Genomic DNA, 23151 nt, shown 5'->3' on the forward strand with positions numbered 1-23151 from the left:
CAACCGGAAGGGAGTTCTGTAAATGGGTCACTCATTAACAGTTTATAAAGAGGCTGGATTGGGGACAGCCAGAGAAAGAAAAAATAAAACCCACATGCATTCAGTAGAGGCAGGCCTCTGTACGGCAAACAATGAGCTTTTCAGGAACAGGTTTATACTGTAATTTCAATTAAACATATTTGGTTGGACAAATGCCAGAGTGAGGAAAATGGACGCTATCTAACGAAACATACAGACAACCAAACTACAACCTCTGAGGGTTTAGAGAGAATCAATGTCATAGGCTGTGCCCCAATTCCTCTCAAAGTTCACTGTAGGAAGAGGTTGGAGGGAGGGAGCTTGTATCCTGTCCTCCAATGCGCTTTGAGAGGAATTGAGGAAACAAGGACGGCTAGTAGCATTTTCAGACACAAACCTAAATAAGAGAGGGTATTCAACCTCCTCCAGGGCTCCCAATAGCACGACAGGCCTATTCAACATCAAATGAATTCTAATATGGCAGTCACAGGGTGCAATTTGAACTTTAATGGCATTTTGCAAGACTTCGAGTTAAAGAATTAACAAGCACGCATTATCATCTCTGAGTACCAGAGATGTTCCAAGAATAATTTCTGACAAAAATTGTTTGATTGTTTTACAAACATATATATAGAATATTAATAATGTTGCTTTAGCTGAATATTTATTTTAACCAACTCGGCCAGACTAATCATGCATTTAAGTTATGTTTTTTGATATTGCTGATGAGGCTTCTGTGTAACAAAAACGACATGAGAAAGGCATCATTCAAGCATTAAAGAAACGCGACAATACTTTAAAATGTCACAGTTCAGGCTAATTACAATAATCAATGAAAATGTAATTCTTTAAAATAAAAAAAAGTGCAAAAGGCAGATATCCTTTTTTGGGATAAATACAAATTCCAGTTCAAAACGAATTGACAAAGAGATCAGTCTACGCACTACGACAAATAAGCAATTCACAACTGATGGAGAAAGAGGTTCTTGAAAAGTGCAAATATCATAAATTGGCATAAGCTAGGATACAGTTCAATCATTTCAGGATAAAAATCATGAATTTCATCAAATAACATTTTTCTACCAAAGACAATTAAATATGGGGATTAAACTCAAAGGATAAAATACAAATTCTAATATTGATACTCCGATAGAGCTTTAAAAGTCATCATCCTCATAGAAGCAGACATCTAAGTTCAGGGAAGGACACAATTGCATAAGACCTCTTGGCTGCATACCTTTTTCTTCCATCTCCTTGTGTGTAATTTTCAAAAAAGGTCCACAACAGATAGACCCAGCTACTACACTACACTATACTAGCCCCTGTTAAGGTGAATACAATGTACAAGACTTGGGATATTAAGCAGAATGGGACCAGAACAGGGGTTAGATCAAGAAGGCAATTGAAATCAAAAGAGCCAAACAAAGTCAGTGGAAATATGAAAATATTAAAACACAGGGTATATTTAGCTGGGTTAATCTGTACTGTACGGACTTTCTGAAAAGAGAGATGAGTCAGCTGTTTTGGCTTTTAATGAAAGACGTCAGACTTTCGCAGCGGTACTTCCTCACCTCTTTTCAAGGTGGGTTTTTTGTCCTGGTCATTCGAGAAGAGGGTCGCAAATCCTCAGGGAATTTCACATTAAGGAGGAATGTTTGGTGCGACCACCTAGAGCAAAGGAAATGGGAAAAAATTATGAAAACGTTACTGCTGTAGAATTCGCAGACTACGGGTAGCGGATTTAGAGAAAGACAAATTGGTAACAACAATATATAGTTTTATTTCTTAAGCAATAACTTAATTTATATGCATGTCAAGGTCTCTATGATAATATCTACTATACATATTAGTATGCTGTGACTGTGTATTAAGGTCTTAATTTACCTCTTAGTACAGGAAGAAGAAGCGTGTTCTGTGCGAGGCAGCCATGCTTTCAGACATGTTGCGCACTTTCAGGTAGTTCACGAATCCTCTGAAGAAAAGCAGGAGACCTGAGGAAGGGATTCCAAATCATTAGTAAAAAACACTTCACCACTATTCATCCAAGGTCCAGGATTCACATTACTGTGGGGAGATTAGTAGTACATTATTTCAGCCACCAGATGGCAGTGGTGAACAACATTCTAAGTGGATATATTAGTACAGTTTAATTCCTCAGCAATTGGCTAGTTGAAGAATGCAGCATTTGCTATACAGATCTGTAAACTTACCGAGGACCAGGAAAATCCACCAGAGCCAGTACTGCCCATTGAAGTATCCAGTAAAGTAGTCTGAGAACTGTGGGAAAGTGGAATTTACAGGAAATGGACATTCAACAACATTTCCTACCATCAGGACAATACTTTTGAATGACAATCAATTACTGTAAACACATACTGATTTTCACAATCACGATGGGAGAAATACTTGCTTGAGGTAGGATTAGGCCTCCTCAAACCTCAATTCCTAGAATGTTGGGTGTCCTAATTGAGACTATGGGCTGGTTTCCAGGACCAAAAATAAATAAACTACTAGCCTAGTTATTGCACAACATCTAGTGGAAGTAGCTGTGTGCACCAGACCAATGATGAAAGCCCGGGGTTAATAACTCCATGTCCCCCAGTATGTTGCTTCTTCATGTGGAAATTCTACAGGGCTTTGAATGATGCCCGGAGCACAGAGTGCACACTGTCCTCCTCCTCCTTACATCTAGGGCTAAAAAGCCTTAGCAAGCATCTGCTTCCTGCTGCACACGCCATGCCTGGGATATGCTGTGATATACTTGAAATTCATTTCGTAAACATTCAACTCATTAACATGCTATAGCCAAGTGAAGCATTTTACATGTTTTTTTAACATTTAGCAGACGCTCTTATCCAGAACGACTTATAAGAGCAATTAGGGTTAAGTGCCTTGCTCAAGGGAACATTGGCTGATTTTTCACCTAGTCTGCTCGGGAATTCGAACCAGCGACCTTTCGGTTACTGGCCCAACGCTCTTAACCGCTAGGCTACCTGGCGCAATTACGAGCACAGCATTCAGTCTGGTTTAAGCAGGATAATGCTAGCCAGCTTGTTAATTTACAGTAAACCATTTGTAACATTGATGTTTGAAGTAGAAACTCTTTGTATGGGCTGCTTTTAAAGTTGTGGACTGTATGTCCCATATTGAAATCAACTATGTACGTTATTTTAGATGCATTGATTAGGCCCCTTTAACCCAATACTGCACTTACCCTGACGATGAGAATCCACTTGATGAGAGAGAGGCCAAAGCCGCAGATGGCCCCGTATCGGCCGGCGATGGTGTTGGTCAGGCAGAATGACAGGCAGAACCCAATCCAATTGAACAGGAAGGCCACTGTTTGGAGACAGAGGAAAGCATGTAGTTACAAGCACAGACCGACAGACAAACAGACACCTCTCTCAAGGTTGACTGACATTTCTGTTGAGGGAGTCACTGTTCAGTATATTACAAATTGGATGTCCTTCTATACATACTTAAAAGACACATTCTGAGGCCATATGAATGCAGCCAGAGAACAGCTAAGCTGACTTCCTTTGACCTTTCCCACCATTCCTATTGGAGGAAGAGATCATGTTGTCTACAATGAGTGTGACTGTTGCCACCTTCTGGTGAATCCACAGAAAGCACCTTCAACTGCTTACTGACATTTTCATCCAAGCAAACCTTTGTTTGTTATGTTCCCCTGCTCAGACTGAAATGGGCCAGTCCGCTCAGTGAAAGAGGCTATTTGGGCTTGTCAACTCACTGAAGAACGGGGGGGGTTCGTGCACAAACAACATATCCACTCACTGAAAAAGGCCAGCATGAAAATGCCATCGTTCCCCACCCTCAGCTGGTCGACGTCGCTGAAGTCATCCCTTGGAGGGAAGTCATCCTCCTGTTTAAGAGAAAGAGGACAGGAAAACAACTCATCCATCTCTTCTTCAGAAACATCGCAATAGCTCAGTCATCCCAATGAATAAGGAGACAGGACGCAGGGTTGGGCGGTATAGTACAGTTGCCTGTCGACATTTCCTTCTCTTTTGGAGTTGTTGAGAAAGCAGAAAAAGTCCAATGGGCATTTGTACTAGACCTACATAAAATAGTAAATACTGTTGTAGCTATGACTTGGGAGAGTACAGCTATCAAAGTTGTTTTGGTCCTGAAATACGTTGTTACGCTGTGTAGTTAACAATAGCAGCATTGAGGTTTTTCTTACAGCATTCCAGCAGAATAATCCTGTTTCCATTGGTAAACATCCCATACTCAAACACGTGTATGTGTGTGTATGTTTGTGTATCCTACCCCTGGTATCACCTCCACAGCAGAGAGTACCATGGCTGCAGCTTTGGCTTTCTCTGCCTCATCGTAGGTGGGAAGAGAGGTGGCCACGCTGTAGGGGGGCGGCACGGGGAAATCACTCGGGTAACAACCGCTCTCTACCGGGGGACCACAGGGAAGAGAAATGACCAATTAGACTACAACAGGGCAAATTAACACAGTCCACAAGGTGAAGACGGAGTTCGGAAATCAATTAAATCAAATAAGGAAATCACATCGGCTGAATTCCAGGAGGCGTGTGAACTATCGGCCTATACTTAGGGCAACTGACTGGTTCCAGCGTGTTTGAAAGAGCTATAGACGCTGAGAGAGAATGAGATGGAGAAAGGGGCAGACAGGCAGAGAGTGAGACACAGAAAAAGGCTGAAGCAAAGACATTATTGCTAAACGGAAGAGTAGAATGAGGATAACAGATCCAAACAGACACTATATGGAGTCTTTGGTTCTGTACCAGGGATGGCAGCGGTGGCGCCCAGGGCGATGCTGGCATAGGGAGGCGGTGGGGCCTCTGCGTCCCCCTCCAGGGCTACTGGGATTGGGCAGGCCTGGGCCGAGGTGCACGGCTGCTGGGCGCTGGTGGAGGGCTCACAGGAGTCGTCTTCATCATTCTCAAACTGAGAGAGAAAGGGGGGGGGGGGATAAAGAAGGAGTTAAATGTCACTTCAATAAAACCCACGTCACAAGTTCACAACACAGAATGTCAAAGGTGAGGAAGGAGAGGGAAACCCTGTAAACTGAGACGATTGGAGAGATATGGTCATGGCACGGATCATCCCTTAGAATGGTCCAACTCTGAAAGATCATCTGGTGTTTCGTAATAAACTACATAGGCAACATTTGATTCCAGCGCTAAGGGTACTGAAGACATCCAAAACAACATGTGATCTAGGCTAATTGCCAGCATAGCATCCAGTTGGAAGAAGACAACATGGTCATGGGAAACAGAAGGGTGACGGTAATGTTATAGAGGACACAGCACAGCCTTATATCTGGCCAATGACAGATGATGTAGCCTAAGCTGATGCATTACCTAGGCCTTGATCAGTGTGGCAGCAGTGCCAAATGTTGCTTTAGTCTTGCAGCTCACTTGAGGCAGTGGCTTTTGCATAGGTCAACAGACCAGGGTTTAACTTGTGGCTTCGCTGTAGATGAAGTTTGGCATCATGTCCAGCAGCACTCTATGAACTGCGGGGTCAATGTGCAAAGCCAGGAGAATGAATGAGTGTGATGCTATCCGGTGTCAGGGACACCAGTTATGTAAGCTCTAAACAACTGCATAATTGGCCAGGGGTGAATTAGTTATTTCACCATCAGCACACCAAGGCCTAAACAAGAACTCCTTAGGTCATCTCAGAATAATACTCACAACAGGCCTATTTTCCTCTGATACGCCTAGTATATATATGTTGGCTACAAGTACAAATAGTTAGGTTAGGCCTACATGTCCCCTGTAGCTCAGTTGGTAGAGCATGGCGCTTGCAACGCCAGGGTTGTGGGTTCGTTTCCCACGGGGGGCCAGTATGAAAAATGTATGCACTCACTAACTGTAAGTCGCTCTGGATAAGAGCGTCTGCTAAATGACTAAAATGTAAAATGTAATGTTTAAAGACCTGTTCAGAATGAGCGTACACAAATAACAAGGATGGTTGGGGAGTTTACATTATAAAACAGCCTGTATGATGCATCTCAATACAGGTTAACCTCAAAACTGAAAACCTAACAAAGAGATGACACATTGAGGCAAAACCACAGTTGCCTAGCGACTGATGGAAGTGCAGAGGCAGGATCAAAATAGCATGGCTGTGGCTGAAAAAGCTCTGCACATCAAGATGCTAAAAAGGAGAGGCATACCATGGTATGTCTGATGTTAACAAGCATTCCTGCATAGTCCAGCAGTGAGCATTTGGACTTTTAAGGCCAGTAGGCTAGGGTCTCCTGTAGCTCAGTTGGTAGAGCATGGCGCTTGCAACGCCAGGGTTGTGGGTTCGTTTCCCATGGGGGACCAGTATGAAAATGTATGCACTCACTAACTGTAAGTCGCTCTGGATAAGAGCGTCTGCTAAATGACTAAAATGTAATTATTCAAAGGCTTACCACAACTGCCTAACTCACTTGTCCCATATCAAACCAATCAGTCTATGGAAGTAATTATTGATAACCTAAATACACATGGCATGACACCGACTATGACTGTTAAAGTTTTCTGCTTTCGAGAGCCACGGGCCGATACAGGACTAAACCAGAAGTGACCCTAGCCTTGGATACACACACAGCATTCACATTGACAACTAGACAGCCAAGCAGTCGCGAACCTCCAGCAGCATAGCTAAAGCTTGTGCTCAAGGCCTAGTGTAGAAGAAACAGAGCGTCACAAGCGCAACCCAAACCACAAAAACTAATATTTACACACATGTAAGAGGCATTTTTCCCTTGGCACAAAAAGTGGATTCAATATCTTTCTGAATATTTCCTCGTTATCAGAGTTCCACCTGCAACCGGAAAAAGGTGTTTGTAAGACACCGGTGCCTACCAAATCGAGAATTAAGGAAGTATCGCCGAGTAAAGGTAGGTTGAACAATGTTCCCCTATCCATTACCCATCCTACTCTAGAACCCCAGTGTTTCCTCTATATTCATTTAGAAGCAATGGGCCGCCACTGCTAAATGACGACCTCGACTCCAATTTGTTAATTTTTTATAATATATACTGAAGAAAAAGATCAAACACAACATGCAACAATTTCATTGATTTTACTGAGTTACAGTTCACATGAAGAAATCAGTCATTTGAAATAAATTCATTAGGCCTTCATCTATGGATTCATACACGTGGTCTGCGGTTGGGAGGCCGGTTGGACGTACTGCCAAATTGTCTAAAACGACGGAGGCGGCTTTTGGTAAAACGACGGAGGCGTGCTTCTACACCTGCATTACTAGCTGTTTGGGGTTTTAGGCTGGGTTTCTGTACAGCACTTCGAGATATCAGCTGATGTATGAAGGGCTATATAAAATAAAATTGATTGATGGTTGATTGATTGATTGATTGGTAAAGATATGAACATTCAATTCTCTGGCAACAGCTCTTGTGGACATTCCTGCAGTCAGCATGCCAATTGCACACTCCCTCAAAACTTGAGACATCTGTGGCATTGTGTTGTGTGACAAAACTGCAGATTTTAGAGTGGCCTTTTATTGTCCCCAGCACAAGGTGCAGCATGTAATAATCATGCTGTTTAATCAGCTTCTTGATATGTCACACCTGTCAAGTGCATGGATTATCTTGGCAAAGGAGAAATGCTCACTAACAGGGATGTAAACAAATGTGTGCATATGGAAAATGTCTGGGATCTTTTATTTCAGCTCATGAAACATGGGACCAACACTTTACATGGTGCGTTTATAATTTTGTTCAATATGTTTATATTTATTTGTTGTAAGTTGTATTTTTTATATTTATTTTTAGTAATTTGTATTATTTAGCGAAAATAATTCTGGGGATGTTAAAACGTTTTCAGTGTAAACTTAAATGACTAAAACCAGAAATTAATGTATGTAGAAAACATAATGGAGCTATATATTTTTAAATAAGATCATCTTTGAGAACTAACCACCAAAATAAAACCTAGACAGGGGGAATAAAAATAAAATGTAATGGCATGTTATAATGTTTGAGTCCCTCAGATAGCACAAGAACACGGAATAAGCCATGGCAAAATGTGTAGAATTGCAGAAAATGTACTTTAAAACTGCAACATTTTGTCTCTGCCGCCAAGAGAAGGCCCTCTAAAGTGTTCAGTCCCAAACCCCACCTTTGGCCCCCCCCCCCCCGCGCTGAAATAAATCCGAACAGAAACACTGAATCCTGTACAGAAGAGCGATCTGTCTAGAGCTAATAACTACCTAGCAAACTGGATTGCAGTGTTGAACAATAACCTGACCTTTGAGGCTGGGATAGCTAACCATCTTGTTTTTTGTGACCATTTATGTAGCTAGGAATGACATCTTCTTTGGGGAAACAAGTATATTGTTCTCATGGAAAGCCAATTCCTTGAACACTACAGAGATGTCATGGAACATTTTGTTTGTGGGCCCCTGTGACTCAGTTGGGCCACAAACTCTGTATGATGGGATTATTTATTATGCACGTGTTACAGGCCTACTGTGTGGCTTTTTGGGGGTCTAACTTGAGCACGTATAGTTAGCCACAAATGGTTGCATATAATTGAAATCTAGTCTGGGTTAGTTTACCTGACTCTGGCTGACATACAACTAACTAACGTTCGCTAGATAGCTAGCTAGCCAATTTAGTTATCCGTTCAAAAAACCAATACATGCTGAGTTAAATGTTAAAGTGCTGTCATTTGGATGATTAACACAACTCAAATTTAATTGGAACTTGCTAGCTAACGTTTACCTAGATTAGCTAACTATTGTATTGTTGATCTGCTTCTGAATAATGCGGAAGTGACAGGCACGAGGAACATCAGTTTGATTACAAGCCGTCAATTTAAACATTTCTAGTCTAGTTTGACACCAAGTACTGTTATAAATAGGTTGTTTGTTTATATTAGTTGGAGTTCGCAAACAGATGGCAATGTCGATTGTTTTGGCTCACCACTTGGTATCGGCTTGCTGCCTGGTCCATCTTGACGTTAGACTCAGCTGGCGGAGCTAGCCAGCAAGCGAAATGTCGATAATCTTGTATTTAGCTATTTCGTAATTTAAGGTAACTTTTTAATGAACAGCATTCAGGATAAGTAGATTAAATATACACGCTGGGACGTACAAGAAACCGTCCATTTATGCTTCAACTGAAGCAAAACTCCTTCTGATAGGAAACGTCGAGTGAGTGGAAACACAGAGGGCTCTTTGACTTGTGACGCAATGCCTCCGAATTCCAAATCTACTCCTATCCACTACACGTCCTTCATCCCTGTAGATCTGAAAGATATTGGATAAATCTAAACAATAAGGTGAAAATATAAGCTATCGTCTTATTCTTAATACCTATCAAATCTCATAAGATTTGACGTTAGACAAGACAGTGTATAGGCTAGGAAATAGGTGCTAGTGGTCGAATTGGAATTGGGTATTCAACTCTACCGGAGACTACACAATATTTGACCACTAGGTGGTGCAAAAACTCAATAGTTATTCAGAGTAGACAGAGACGGACGGTCAGAAGCCCACAGTACACACACACTTTGTTCGCTATAATCCCACCGTAGATGTCGGCAAGATAGCCCCTTACCCATTTTTGGTTGTGGGACTTTGCACTTGGACAGGTAGGGCTACTTGGTAGTACTCTTGACTTATAGTCCATCAGGACATTGGATGGGCTGCTGTAACTGTAAACCAGGGTTCAATTGATTTTATTTTCGGAAATCTGTTCCAAAGTATTCCCCCGTGGCCCCTCGACCATCCAGTCAAGAAAAGATCGTCCCGCGGCTGAATCTAGTTGATGATCCCTGCTGTAAACGCTGGTAAGGAGAGACCTTGTTTGAAAACATTGGGGAGAACATTGGGGAGATTAGGAATTTATGAGGCCCTGATTTCAGAGAGAATACATTAGGCCCCTTTGGCTCCTACCACCATTGAGTGAGAGTTCCAAAACAAACCCAAAGGACTCAATCAACTTCTATTTTCTTTCCCTGTAAGTGCTTGTTAGTGAAATATGTGTTTGGCCATTAAATGAGAAAGGAAGAGAGAGACGGAGGGAGAGCTTTCAATTGCTATTTCTGTCTTTAATTCGACTAAGATAGTTGTAAATTATATGCAATGCAGGATGTGCAAGACATGGTCTATCTAGGCTCATGTGTTCTACAAACACAAGGGGAGAAACTGAGCAGTAGATTGTAGCTATTCAATCAGACCAAAAAGAGAAGAGAACATTTACAAATAACACAACAAATATAAGAGCAACATTTCAAGTTTATATTAAATTTGGAACTGTTGGATAGTTGTCACATATTAAAAGTCAATCAATAGCTTCATGACCGCAACAAGTGTGTGAGTTTGAGAGGAATAAATTACGTCTTACTTTTACTTGCAGTATTCATACATGACCACCAGGTGTCACCATAATCACACCAATTAGTAAAAGTGTCCTCGTCTGAAAATGTAGAACATTGACTACATGCAACAAGGGTGATCAACCCTGTCCCATGTAGCTATAGTGTGAGCAGGTTTTTATTCCAGGCCAGTTTTGTTTCACCTGATTATAAGAGAACTGTGTGCTTATAAATCATCTAAAGACAGAGAGGGGATTGGGGATCAGAACCCATGGGACCTTATAGGCACCTGAGACTAACTCACTCCGCTGGGAGTTTGGGGCCATCTGAGGAGGGCACTCACACAAACATGCTGGGGCACAGATGCAAACATTCCACAGCTGAATACCTTCACTGATCAACATCTCTAGGATGCATTCACAGATGCCCTTTTATGTAAGAAATACAATATGGATGAGATGAGTCCACAAATATCCAGATACATGAACATAGTGAGACATTTCATAACCCATCATTCCAACAGAGTGCTCTGCCCAGAGGCCCTATGACCACTGGGTCACTGGCAGGTCGTCAGCAGAGCTGGGTCTGCTTGTCTAGACGGCTCCAAGTTCCACCCACATACGTTGCTTTTACAGTTTTATAGATATACCACTCTCACCCCTGAGGCTACTGAATGCTGACTGCCTTACAACTGAGACCAGTGATGTCTGACCAAGTTTAGTGCTCATGGCAGCCATTTAGCCTTGGCTAACAAGCTGACTCAGCTGCTTGCATCATGCTGATCAGTGCAAATGGTGTAGTTAAACAGCTCTCCCCATTTGAAACAAATCAGGCGAGCTTACAGAAACCAGACTAGGGTTCAAATACTATTTGAGAGCAAACCCTGCCCATCTGGCAATCCAGACAGGCTAAACAAAACGTTACAAGGATTTTAAAGATTCAAAATAGTATTTGAACCCAGGTCTGATTGGAACACTGCAAGGACGTCATACTGCTGAGCAAAATCTTGATATGCTTCATGTATTTGGTGTACTGGAACCAAAAGTGTAGAGTGTCATGATGCTATGTGAAATTCAAGAAGATTTATTTCATTTATCCTTGTAGGCATAGACAAGACACACTGGAACACCATGTATTCTTCTTCATCTCAGTGGGAGTCCTGCTTGAACAAAATGATTTCACAAATATGCAAAATGCTACTGTACCTATGTTGTGAACATTTTACTGGGGTATTCCATGACGTTCACATTTTTCACTTGTTTTAATGTGTTCAGGTGAGCCAGTGATCTGATTACTGTTTGTTTTCCCTAGGCTATTATTATTTTCATGTGTATCCTTTACCAACTGGGTTCTTCAATCAGGGTTCTTTTTTTAGCTGTGCAGGTGGGACAGTGAGTGATGCTACCCTGCAATGAATCATGATAACCCATGCAGATAGAAATACTAGACTGGGCTGTATTGACTCATGCTTTACCTGCAGTTCTCTTCATAAGATGAACATTACACAGCCCATGGCAATATCTTCTTCAGATACCCTTCACATTGAGAGCCCGCATTCTACATTTGTACTTCAAACGAGAGCCACATTACACCCACAGAGCTAAACGCAGAGTCGGATCCAAACCGTCATAGTACTCCAGAGGCACCCAACGATCTCAGGTACTTACAAAGTCTACCCCAAAATGGTTTTCCATCCGAGTTGAGTCGGTAATGCTTCAGGCAAAAGAGATGGCAAGCCCTCGCTAACCAGCCCTCCTGTAAGGGCATGAAGAGGGAGGCTGTATATAAGCAGAAAGCAGTGAAATGAAATGTGTCTGTATGGCACTTTGCATGTTGCACTGAATACTAACAACTAGGTGTATCTTTTTCCATTAGGTGGTTTAAAGCTAGAATCCTTATTTGCTACATCCATTTTGGTCTTCTAAATTAATGATACAGTGCATTCGGAAAGTATTATGAACCCTTAACGTTTTCCACATTTTGTTATGTTACGGCCTTATTCTAAAATTGATTAAATTGTATTTTTTCTTCTCATCAATCAAAAAACAATACCCCATAATGACAAAGCAAAAACAGGTTTTTAGAAATTTTTGCAAATGTATAAAAAATAAAAAACAGAAATATCACATTTACATAAGTATTCAGACCCTTTACTAAGTACTTTGTTGAAGCACCTTTGGCAGCGATTAAAGCCTTGAGTCTTTTGGGGTTTGACGCTACAAGCTTGGCACACCTGTATTTGGTAAGTTTCTCCCATTCTTCTCTGCAGATCCTCTCAAGCTCTGTCAAGTTGGATGGCGTCGCTGCACAGCTATTTTCAGGTCTCTCCAGAGATGTTCGATCGGATTCAAGTCCGGGCTCTGGCTGGGCCACTCAAGGACATTCAGAGACTTGTCCCAAAGCCACTCCTGCATTGTCTTGGCTGTGTGCTTAGGGTTGTTGTCCCGTTGGAAGGTGAACCTTCGCCCCCAGTCTGAGGTCCTGAGTGCTCTGGAGCAGATTTTCGTCAAGGATCTCTCTGTACTTTGTTCCGTTCATCTTTCCCTCGATCCTGACTAGTCTCTGAGTCCCTGCCACTGAAAAACATCCCCACAGCATGATGCTGCCACCACCATGCTTCGCTGTAGGGATGGTGCCACTTTTCCTCCAGACGTGACGCTTGGCATTCAGGCCAAAGAGTTCAATCTTGGTTTTATCAGACCAGAGAATCTTGTTTCTCATCGTCTGAGGGTCCTTCAGGTGGCTTTTGGCAAACTCCAAGCGGGCTGTCATGTGCCTTTTACTGAGGAGTGGCTTCTGTCTGGCCACTCTACCATATAGCCTTGATTGGTGGAGTGCTGCAGAGATGGTTGTCCTTCTGGAAGATTCTCCCATCTCCACAGAGGAACTCTGGAGCTCTGTCAAAGTGACCATTGGGTTCTTGGTCACCTCCCTGACCAAGGCCCTTCTCCCCCGATTTCTCTGTTTGGCCGGGCGGCCAGCTCTAGGAAGAGTCTTGGTGGTTCCAAACTTCTTCCATTGAAAAATGATGGAGGCCAATGTGTTCTTGGAGATCTTCAATGCTGTGAGAAAAAAAATGGTACCCTTCCCCAGATCTGTGTCTCAACACAATCCTGTCTCAGAGCTCTATGGACAATTCCTTCGACCTCATGGCTTGGTCTTTGCTCTGACTTGCACTGTCAATTTTGGGACCTTATATAGACAGGTGTGCCTTTCCAAATTATGTCCAATCAATTGAATTTACCACAGGTGGACTCCAATTAAGTTGTAGAAACATCTCAAGGATGATCAATGGAAACAGGATGCACCTGAGCTCAATTTCGAGTCTCATAGCAAAGGGTCTGAATACTTATGTAAATAAGGTATTTCTGTTTTTTATTTTTAAGACATTTTAAAAAAAAATCAAAAAACCTGTTTTCACTTTGTCATTAGGGGGTAGATTGATGATGGGAAAAAAAATATTTTATCAATTTTAGAATAAGGCTTTAACGTAACAAAATGTGGAAAAAGTGAAGGGTTCTGAATACTTTACGAATGCAGTGTATGTACCCATTGATTATTAAAGAATATAACTTAGAAATGCCTCATGAGCTTAGTTAAACTATCGTACCCCATCAGAATACAAAATATAAGCTTGCTTTATTCCAATGTAAATGTAACCAAACACCATATATCTTCAAAACATGGTTAGAACTATTATTTTGATATCATGGATGGTCAGTCCTTGCATCCATAGCTCTCGCTTTGAATTTGAGACTGGTTTGATTTCTCGGGCCCCATCCCTCAGCTTTTTACCGAAAACACAGGAAGGGTGGTGTTTCAATTAAGGATTCCAGCTTTAACACTGTTGGAAATGTATATTTCTCACATTGACATCACATTCAGTGAGTAAAGAGACCCCAATGGTATCCTGTGAAGGGTCAAGAAACATAGGCTTTTGTCAAGTGGGTGTCTATAATAGTCTGTGATTGGAATATCACCAACCTCTATAGGGAAAGGAGTGGACAGAATCAAGATAACCTAAATATAGAGATTTGAGGTTTTGGACTCTCCCAGGTAGCTGTCGGGCAGACTCATGCCCTGTGGAAGGTTCACAGAGCTGGGATGGATATCTCTCCTCACAGCTGTTCAAAACTGGACCTACCTCTTAGTGAACCAAATTAAAGCCTGAATGTCCATCCAGGAAAATCTATCCTTTTCTGTAAAGTGTGTATAATCCAATGACTGTCAGCTCGCATTAAAGCACATTTCCAGATTCCCCTAAAGACACAAAACGTATTGACAGTGCAGTACAGAAGTGAGAATTCGGACAAAAGTTGATTTGGAGATGCATGTTATTGGCCTAAGCATGTTATATCTTTATATGTTGTGCTGTTCCAGTGAGGATAAAGAGGATTAGCTTTGTTATTGACTTATGTCAAGTCTTCCTTTTAGTTCACAATTGATTTCTTTTTTTGGCGAACACTTTCTTTTTTTGGCAAACACATCAAATACAGTGAATCACGACTACATAGGGGATATTGAAATAAGCCTTACATTAATCCCATTGCTGTATAATAAAGGATTACATCCTGGAACTTGTATTAGCTAAGTAGCTCAGACGTCTTTGCTAAGAGCCTTCCTTCAGTTCCTATTATCCAACATCAGCAGGTTTAACGAGAGGGGGATGAGCTTTGCCCTTTTGAAGAGGAGAAGACATTAGTGGTATTAAGGATTAAGGTGAAGTGATATGTTTCTGGGTTTTGTAGGCTCTAGTATTTTGTGTGTGTGTGTTGGTGAGCCAAGAGCATGCGTGCAGTCACGTGTGTGTGTGTGTGTGTGTGTGTGTGTGTGTGTGTGTGTGTGTGTGTGTGTGTGTGTGTGTGTGTGTGTGTGTACGGTGCGCGTGTACACCCTGCGCAGGTATCCAGAGAGGAAGGCTTCAAGTCATTTCACAGGGCTGCTGTTAAAACCCTGTTTCAGTGCCCAGTAATGCCATTAACCATGTATGTGACACAAACCCCTCACACATGACTGCAGTTACCTGGCAACATGACAAGGTAACTGGACTTTAGAAAACCCAACAAAAGATGAGTTGGTTTATTTTTCCTGTCAAGTGGCTAGTACCTAGACTGCATCCCAAATGGCACCTTATTCCCTACATAGTGCACCTATCGGCCCTGGTCAAAGGTAGTGCACTATACAAGGAATATGGTGCCATTTGGGATGTACTCCATGACAAAGACGCCCTCTTGATTCTTGCAATGTTGAAAGCGTTTTTACTCTGAATAATAGCAGCCTCCAAATAAATATAATTATTGTGAGAGGAGAAGAGAGGAGATTGCTTAGCAAATGAATGGTGGAAACTCTCTGGCTGGATTACTGTACACACACATATGTCAGCAGTTGTCTAGAGGCAGTGCAAGAACCAATGAGAAGCTTTTAAAAGCTTCCTAGGTCATCATGTCATGTATTTCAATTGTAGGTTTTGTCCACCTGTTATTGCTATTAATTAGATATGTAATTATCACATAGCTGAATCTACTGAAATGTCCAAACAAACTTCATACACATAATGTTGCCTACTGAATTCAATGAGTTGATATTCGTTAGTAGATTATTTGTAATACTGTAATTAGCTATATATAGATAGAGTATATTTCATAATTAATAGGTAAGGTTCTCTTTTAATTAAGGTCCTGATTGTATGAATGTGGTGGACAGTTAGAGAGGATAAATTATTTTATCACAGAGAAGAGACATCATAGACACTATGCATGCACAGGCAGGCAGGCAGGCAGGCAGGAAGGCAGGCAGGTAGGTAGGTAGGCAGGCAGGCAGGCATACACTACACACATGTACCTTGAGTGTACAGCAGAGGGAGTGAGACTCCAGTTTGTTTACTGTTACAGAGACTTGCACATACAGTGGACAGGATGTACCAGCCTGGTCTCATAGACTAGAGGTAACATAGTAAAAGTAGATCCGGGACACTCAAACTAATATGATATGTTACGTTTGGTATGGTTACATAAGACAGATGGTTACTTAAGGCAAAAACGAAAATAGGGTGATTGGCTAAGATGGATGGCTGGGCGTATCACTTGAACGTCTAGCAACCCAAAGGTTGAATCTCATCACGGACAACTGCATTTTAGCTAGTTAGTAACTTTTCAACTATGTACTACTTTTTAGCTACTTTGCATGTACTTAGCATGTTAGCAAACCCTTCCCAATTAACACTTTTAGTAACCTTCCCTAACCCTTAAACCTAACTTCTAAACGTAACCCTAACCTTAACCCTAACTCCTAACCCTAACCCCTAGCCTAGGTAACGTTAACCAGCCAGCTAACATTAGCCACATAGCTAGAATTAGTTACATATCATATGTTTAGCAAATTCGTAACATATAATGCGAATTGTAATTTGTAACATATCATACAAAATAGGTCATGGACATCCACAAATGAATACATACGAAACGTAACATATCACACTAAATGGAGTGAAGCGGATTTACGTACAGAATAATACGAAATGCATTGAGATCAGGTTGGATGTACAGTATGCAAGAGCATCAAAATAACTCCTCTTTATTTGTCCTGCCTTGGAAAGCTGTAATACCTTTCAGCATGAATTGGTTTAGTTGACTGCCAATACATTGTGTTCCAGCTTTTGGCTGTGTGTCTTGGTTACCATTACAGACATTTGGTAGTCAATGCATGTGGTGTCCATATTGGGACAGTGTCAGAGTCTCATTGGGCCTATTCACTTGAGCTGAAACATAGCTTGCTCCTGGTGGGTACAGAGATCAACTCATCGACCTAGTGTTACCAAGACAAAGCGATTCACACTCCCCCACACTGTCTGTCACGGCGACTTCAGCCCCACAGACAGCCATAAATAAACCCACAATGGCTGATAGATGATGCCAAGGTGCTATCAGCAAAGGGCTAACATTAAACCATCTCAAGGCACGTGCTGCAAGAAATGTCTTCTCCCCAATCCCTCTCCTCCACTCTTCTTCTCCCCTGAGCCCAGCTGCTACTCAATCTGGTCCCTGTCTTCTAATGAGTCTACAGGATAGATATTGCTTCTGTCACGGGGAAAACAAATGGAAGCCTGCTACATTGTTCACTCTGAGTGCTGCTCGGTGCAAACATGCTGATCCAGGCGAAGTCACAGATCAATCTGCCGTAATGCTGTTTAAAGACTCACAGGAGAATGAACGATTTTGAATGGAGCTGGTGGAGAAATATGTATGCTTTCAAGGAAGAAAGGCCTGGTGGTTCAAGGTTAATGTTGAGCGTAATCTCTGAGAAATCTGTCCTAGAAACCGTACTGGATACTGAAAAGGCATGTATCAAGGCCTAAAGAAATGACAGGGTAAACTGACACAGATCATTGTTTTCTTGTCTAGAAATTTGATGAATTATCCATTTTCCGTTGTGTGTCAAGCTCCTCCATTCACTCTTGATTGGCAGCAACTAAATTACAAACTATCCTCATGGGTTCAGTTGACTTCAAGTGACCTTAAGTTACTTTTCCTTTGAATTATGTCTGTAAACACACCTGCTGTCTCTTTTAGCATACAGTGCATTTGGTAAGTGTTCAGACCCCTTGACTTTTTCCACATTTTGTTACGTTACAGCCTTATTCTAAAATTGATGAAATTGTTTACCCCATAATGACAAAGCAAAAACAGGTTTTTAGAAAAGTTTGCAAATGTATAAAAACAAAAAATACTGAAATATTACATTTACATAAGTATTCAGACCCTTTACTCAGTACTTTGTTGAAGCACCTTTGGCAGCGATTACAGCCTCAAGTCTTCTTGAGTATGACGCTACAAGCTTGGCACACCTGTATTTGGGGAGTTTCTCTCATTTTGCTCTGCAGATCCGCTCAAGCTCTGTCAGGTTGGATGGTGGAGCGTCCTTGCACAGCTGTTTTCAGGTCTCTCCAGAGATGATCGATCGGGTTCAAGTCCGGGCTCTGCCCCAGTCTGAGGTCCTGAGAACTCTGGAGAAGGTTTTCATCAAGGATCTCTCTGTACTTAGCTCCGTTTATCTTTCCCTCATTCAAACTAGTCTCCCAGTCCCTGCTGGTTAAAAACATCCCCACAGCATGTTGCTGCTTCCAGACGTGACACTTGGCATTCAGGCCAAAGAGTTCAATCTTGGTTTCATCCGACCAGAGAATCTTGTTTTTTATGGTCTGAGAGACCTTTAGGTGCCTTTTGGCAAACTCCAAGCAGGCTGTCATGTGCCTTTTACTGAGGAGTGGCTTTCGTCTGGCCACTCTACCATAAAGGCCTGATTGGTGGAGTGCTGCAGAGATGGTTGTCCTTCTGGAAGGTTCTCCCATCTCCACAGAGGAACTCCGGAGCTCTGTCAGAATGACCATTGGGTTCTTGGTCACCACCCTGACCAAGGCCGTTCTCCCGTGATTGCTCAGTTTGGCCGGCGGCCAGCTCTAGGAAGAGTCTTGATGGTTCCAATCTTCTTCCATTTAAGAATGATGGAGGCCACTGTGTCCTTGGGGACCTTCAATGCTGCAGACATTTTTTGGTACCCTTCCCCAGATCTGTGCCACGACACAATCTTGTCTTGGAGCTCTATTGACAATTATTTTCACCTCATGGCTTGGTTTTTGCTCTTACATGCACTGTCAACTGTGGGACCTTATATACAGTTGAAGTTGGAAGTTTACATACACCTTAGCCAAATACATTTAAACTCAGTTTTTCACAATTCCTGACATTTCATCCTAGTAAAAATTCCCTGTCTTAGATCAGTTAGGATCACCACTTTATTTTAAGATTGTGATATGTCAGAATAATAGTAGAGAGAATGAATTATTTTATTTATTTCATCACATTCCCAGTGGGTCAGAAGTTTACATACACTCAATTAGTAGCGGAAATAAATCATTCTCTCTACTATTATTCTGACATATCACAATCTTAAAATAAAGTGTATGACCTAAGACAGGGAATTTCTGTTTTTCTGAAAGCTGTGCTGCACCATTTCCCCTACATTTTCCCCCACGTGGGTCAGCCCCCTAGTAATTTGAATTCAACAAATGAGCTTAAGCCCCTCGCCATGTGAGTGACAGCTAGCAAGAGGCACATGATGCACACACAGCAGTGCGAGAGAGCGAGAGAGCAATGACGTGGTGCACGTCTGCACATATGTGATGTAGTGCGCAATTTATTTTGGCTCGTGAGTGCTACTTTCAGAAATACTGGCTAAAAAGTAAACTAAAGTACTGTGACATTTATTTAATTATTTTTTCACTCAGTGTAAGACCATTTCTTGTAAGAGGTCATTTTAGGATAGGGCCTACTATATGATACTTATAAAGGTCACATCATAATTTCTGCCGATGTCTTTGATGGCTTTTTTAATGCATTCGGAAAGTATTCAGACACGATCCGTTTTTTCCACATTTTGTCACGTTACAGCCTTATTATAAAATTGATTAAATTCATTATTTTCTTTATCAATCGACACACAATACCCCATAATGACAAAGTGAAAACAGGTGTTTTGATATTTTTGCAAATTAATGAAAAATAAAAACGGAAATACCTTATTTACATAAGTATTCAGACCCTTTGCTATGAGACTCGAAATTGAGCTCTGGTGCATCCTGGTTCAATTGATCATCCTTGAGATGTTTATACAACTTGATTGGAGTCGACCTGTGGTAAATTCAATTGATTGGACATGATTAGGAAAGGCACACACTAGTCTACAGTTGAAGTTGGAAGTTTACATACACTTAGGTTGGTGTCATTAAAACTCGTTTTTCAACCACTCCACAAATGTCTTGTTAACAAACTATAGTTTTGGCAAGACGGTTAGGGCATCTACTTTGTGCATGACACAAGTAATTTTTCCAACAATTGTTTACAGACAGATTATTTAACTTATAATTCACTGTATCACAATTCCAGTGGGTCAGAAGTTTACATACACTAAGTTCACTGTGCCTTTAAACAGCTTGGAAAATTCCAGAAAATGATGTCATGGCTTTAGAAGCTTCTGATAGGCTAATTGACATATCATTTGAGTCAACTGGAGGTGTACCTGTGGATGTATTTCAAGGCCTACCTTCAAACTCAGTGCCTCTTTGCTTGACATTATGGGAAAATCAAAAGAAATCAGCCAAGACCTCAGAAAAAGAATTGTAGACCTCCACAAGTCTGGTTCATCCTTGGGAGCAATTTCCAAATGCCTGAAGGTACCACGTTCATCTGTACAAACAATAGTACGGAAGTATAAACACCATGGGACCACGCAGCCGTCATACCGCTCAGGAAGGAGACGCGTTCTGTCTCCTAGAGATTAACGTACTTTGGTGCGAAAAGTGCAAAACAATCCCAGAACAACAACAACAAAGGACCTTGTGAAGATGCTGGAGGAAACAGGTACAAAAGTATCTATATCCACAGTAAAAGGAGTCCTATATCGACATTACCTGAAAGGCCGCTCAGCAAGGAAGAAGCCACTGCTCCAAAACCGCCATAAAAAAGCCAGACTACGGTTTGCAACTGCACATGGGGACAAAGATCGTACTTTATGGAGAAATGTCCTCTGGTCTGATGAAACAAAAGTAGAACTGTTTGGCCATAATGACCATAGTTATGTTTGGAGGAAAAAGGGGGTTGCTTGCAAGCCGAAGAACACCATCCCAACCGTGAAGCACGGGGGTGGCAGCATCATGCTGTGGGGGTGCTTTGCTGCAGGAGGGACTGGTGCACTTCACAAAATAGATGGCATCATGAGGAAGGAAAATTATGTGGATATATTGAAGCAACATCTCAAGACATCAGTCAGGAAGTTAAAGCTTGGTCGCAAATGGGTCTTCCAAATGGACAATGACCCCAAGCATACTTCCAAAGTTGTGTCAAAATGGCTTAAGGACAACAAAGTCAAGGTATTGGAGTGGCCATCACAAAGCCCTGACCTTTACAATATCATATAGTAGGCCCTATCCTAAAATGACCTCTTACAAGAAATGGTCTTACACTGAGTGAAAAAGGAACTAAATAAATGTCACGGTACTTTAGTTTACTTTTTAGCCAGTAGTTCTGAAAGTAGCACTCATGAGCCAAAATAAATTGCGCACTACGTCACATATGTGCAGACGAGCACCACGTCATTGCTCTCTCGCTCTCTCGCACTGTTGTGTGTGCATCATGTGCCTCTTGCTAGCTGTCACTCACATGGCGAGGGGCTTAAGCTCATTTGTTGAATTCAAATTACTAGGGTGCTGACCCACGTGGGGGAAAATGTAGGGGAAATGGTGCAGCACAGCTTTCAGAAAAACAGTGGCTTTCAAACTAGGGATTTTGTGGCTAATTGAGGTAAGACAGTAATTCTGCTCATAGATTATCCATGTATGAACTACACACTGACACATCCAGCCCAAAGCGGGAGATTTAAAAAAGACTTAGTAGTCGCCAAAGTTCAGGAGCATGTTTTTAATCGTATATCCTTACTGGGCAGTACAATGGATTTATCATCTACATCAGTTGAGAGAAGGCAGTATATCAACGATAGTGACGGTAATATGGCAACCTTGGTGTTACCCAATTGAAGTTTGTGAGACAAATGCAGAAACAGGAGGTAACGCGGAAACCACAGTCATTTAAAGCTGCAATATGTAACTTTTTGGGCGACCCTACCAAATTCACATAGAAATGTTAGTTATAGATCTGTCATTCTCATTGAAAGCAAGTCTAAGAAGTGCTATATGTGCGCTATTTCTTTGCTTCCTGTTCTTAAATTTCGTTTTTGTGTCTTTTACTTTCAGTTTTGTACACCAGCTTCAAACAGCTGAAAATACAATATTTTTGGTTATGGAAAATATATTTCACAGCGGTTTTGATGATAGAATGATTCTCTACACTATACTTGTTTGTTTTGTCACATAAACTGAAATTAGGGGAACTATTAGAATTTTAGCAACCAGGAAATGGCGGAGTGATTTCTGCATAGTGCAGCTTTAACTACTAATGCATCCTCTTCCCATTAAAATTAAGACAGCCAAACCATACTGTGTAATTCAGTAAAGGTCCACTCTTTGGTTGTTTTTTCAGTGTGGAATGGATTCTTCAATAAGCCAGCATTGTATTGCTAAAGAGTAAGTCATTATTTTGATTATACATTCAGGCCCAGAGACACATTGCTCTACCTTTAATCAGTCAGGGGCAGTTGTGGCCAAGCCTCACACGACACTCTGTATCCAAACACACAACCTCCACAACCAACAAGTCTTCTCCTCTCACTGTCACAAAAATAATGTATTGAGTAGGTATCATTTGAAAACATTGGACAACACTCTCCTCCTCTCCAAATCCACAGAGCCTGCCCCCTGTGACAAAGACAAGCCTATAATATTGGCATCAAACTTAAATAATGTATCACTTCTACTAACAATTTTCACTGGTTTCCGTTGCTGTGGTATCTCAGGGGACTACCCTTTTAAGTTAGATCAGTAAGCTATACTCCATTGGGTAGCTTCAGGCTTCGTTACGGTCCCTCGTCAAGATGATCTTATATAAGAGGATGTTATTTCGCAAAGGAGGCGTACCGTTAAGGTAGCATCTTTTGAAGTTTAAAGTCAACCTTAAAAGTTGTCCAATTATATTGAAGTATACAACTGATACAAGGCATTAACTAGGGCATCACTTCTGATACACTAGGTAATGTACAGTATTAGAGGAAAAATCCAGCAACTTGTCTGTATGTCAAAGAGAACCAGACCTGGGTTCAAATACTTCCACTAATATGGTCTTCATTGAGTT

At 41.5% G+C, this 23151-nt stretch overlaps 1 protein-coding gene across 1 annotated transcript; it reads right to left on the reverse strand.

Annotated features, from left to right (window-relative positions):
- Nucleotides 1-505: 505 nt before the first annotated feature.
- On the reverse strand, nucleotides 506-9233 carry ndfip2 (Nedd4 family interacting protein 2). The gene is made up of 8 exons (XM_041855690.2): nucleotides 8959-9233; nucleotides 4796-4958; nucleotides 4309-4442; nucleotides 3814-3901; nucleotides 3233-3357; nucleotides 2229-2295; nucleotides 1903-2009; nucleotides 506-1686 (listed from the first exon to the last, which is right to left on the reverse strand). The coding sequence occupies exons 1-7, from the start codon at nucleotides 8986-8988 to the stop codon at nucleotides 1906-1908; spliced, it is 711 nt and encodes a 236-aa protein (XP_041711624.1). The 5' UTR covers nucleotides 8989-9233; the 3' UTR covers nucleotides 506-1686; nucleotides 1903-1905.
- Between the last annotated feature and the right edge of the window lie 13918 nt (nucleotides 9234-23151).

This window comes from Coregonus clupeaformis, chromosome 29 (assembly GCF_020615455.1).
Source record: "Coregonus clupeaformis isolate EN_2021a chromosome 29, ASM2061545v1, whole genome shotgun sequence".
Taxonomy (NCBI): Eukaryota; Metazoa; Chordata; class Actinopteri; order Salmoniformes; family Salmonidae; genus Coregonus; species Coregonus clupeaformis.

What these genes read in the sequence shown, in the direction of transcription:
- ndfip2 (XM_041855690.2), bottom strand. Translation starts at nt 8,988, where the DNA reads ATGGACCAGGCAGCAAGCCGATACCAAGTG. An exon ending in CGCCACCGCTGCCATCCCTG is followed by an intron (nt 4,443 to 4,795) that starts GTACAGAACCAA and finishes GTCCCCCGGTAG; the next exon opens with AGAGCGGTTGTTACCCGAGT. An exon ending in GTGGATTTTCCTGGTCCTCG is followed by an intron (nt 2,010 to 2,228) that starts GTAAGTTTACAG and finishes TCCCTTCCTCAG; the next exon opens with GTCTCCTGCTTTTCTTCAGA.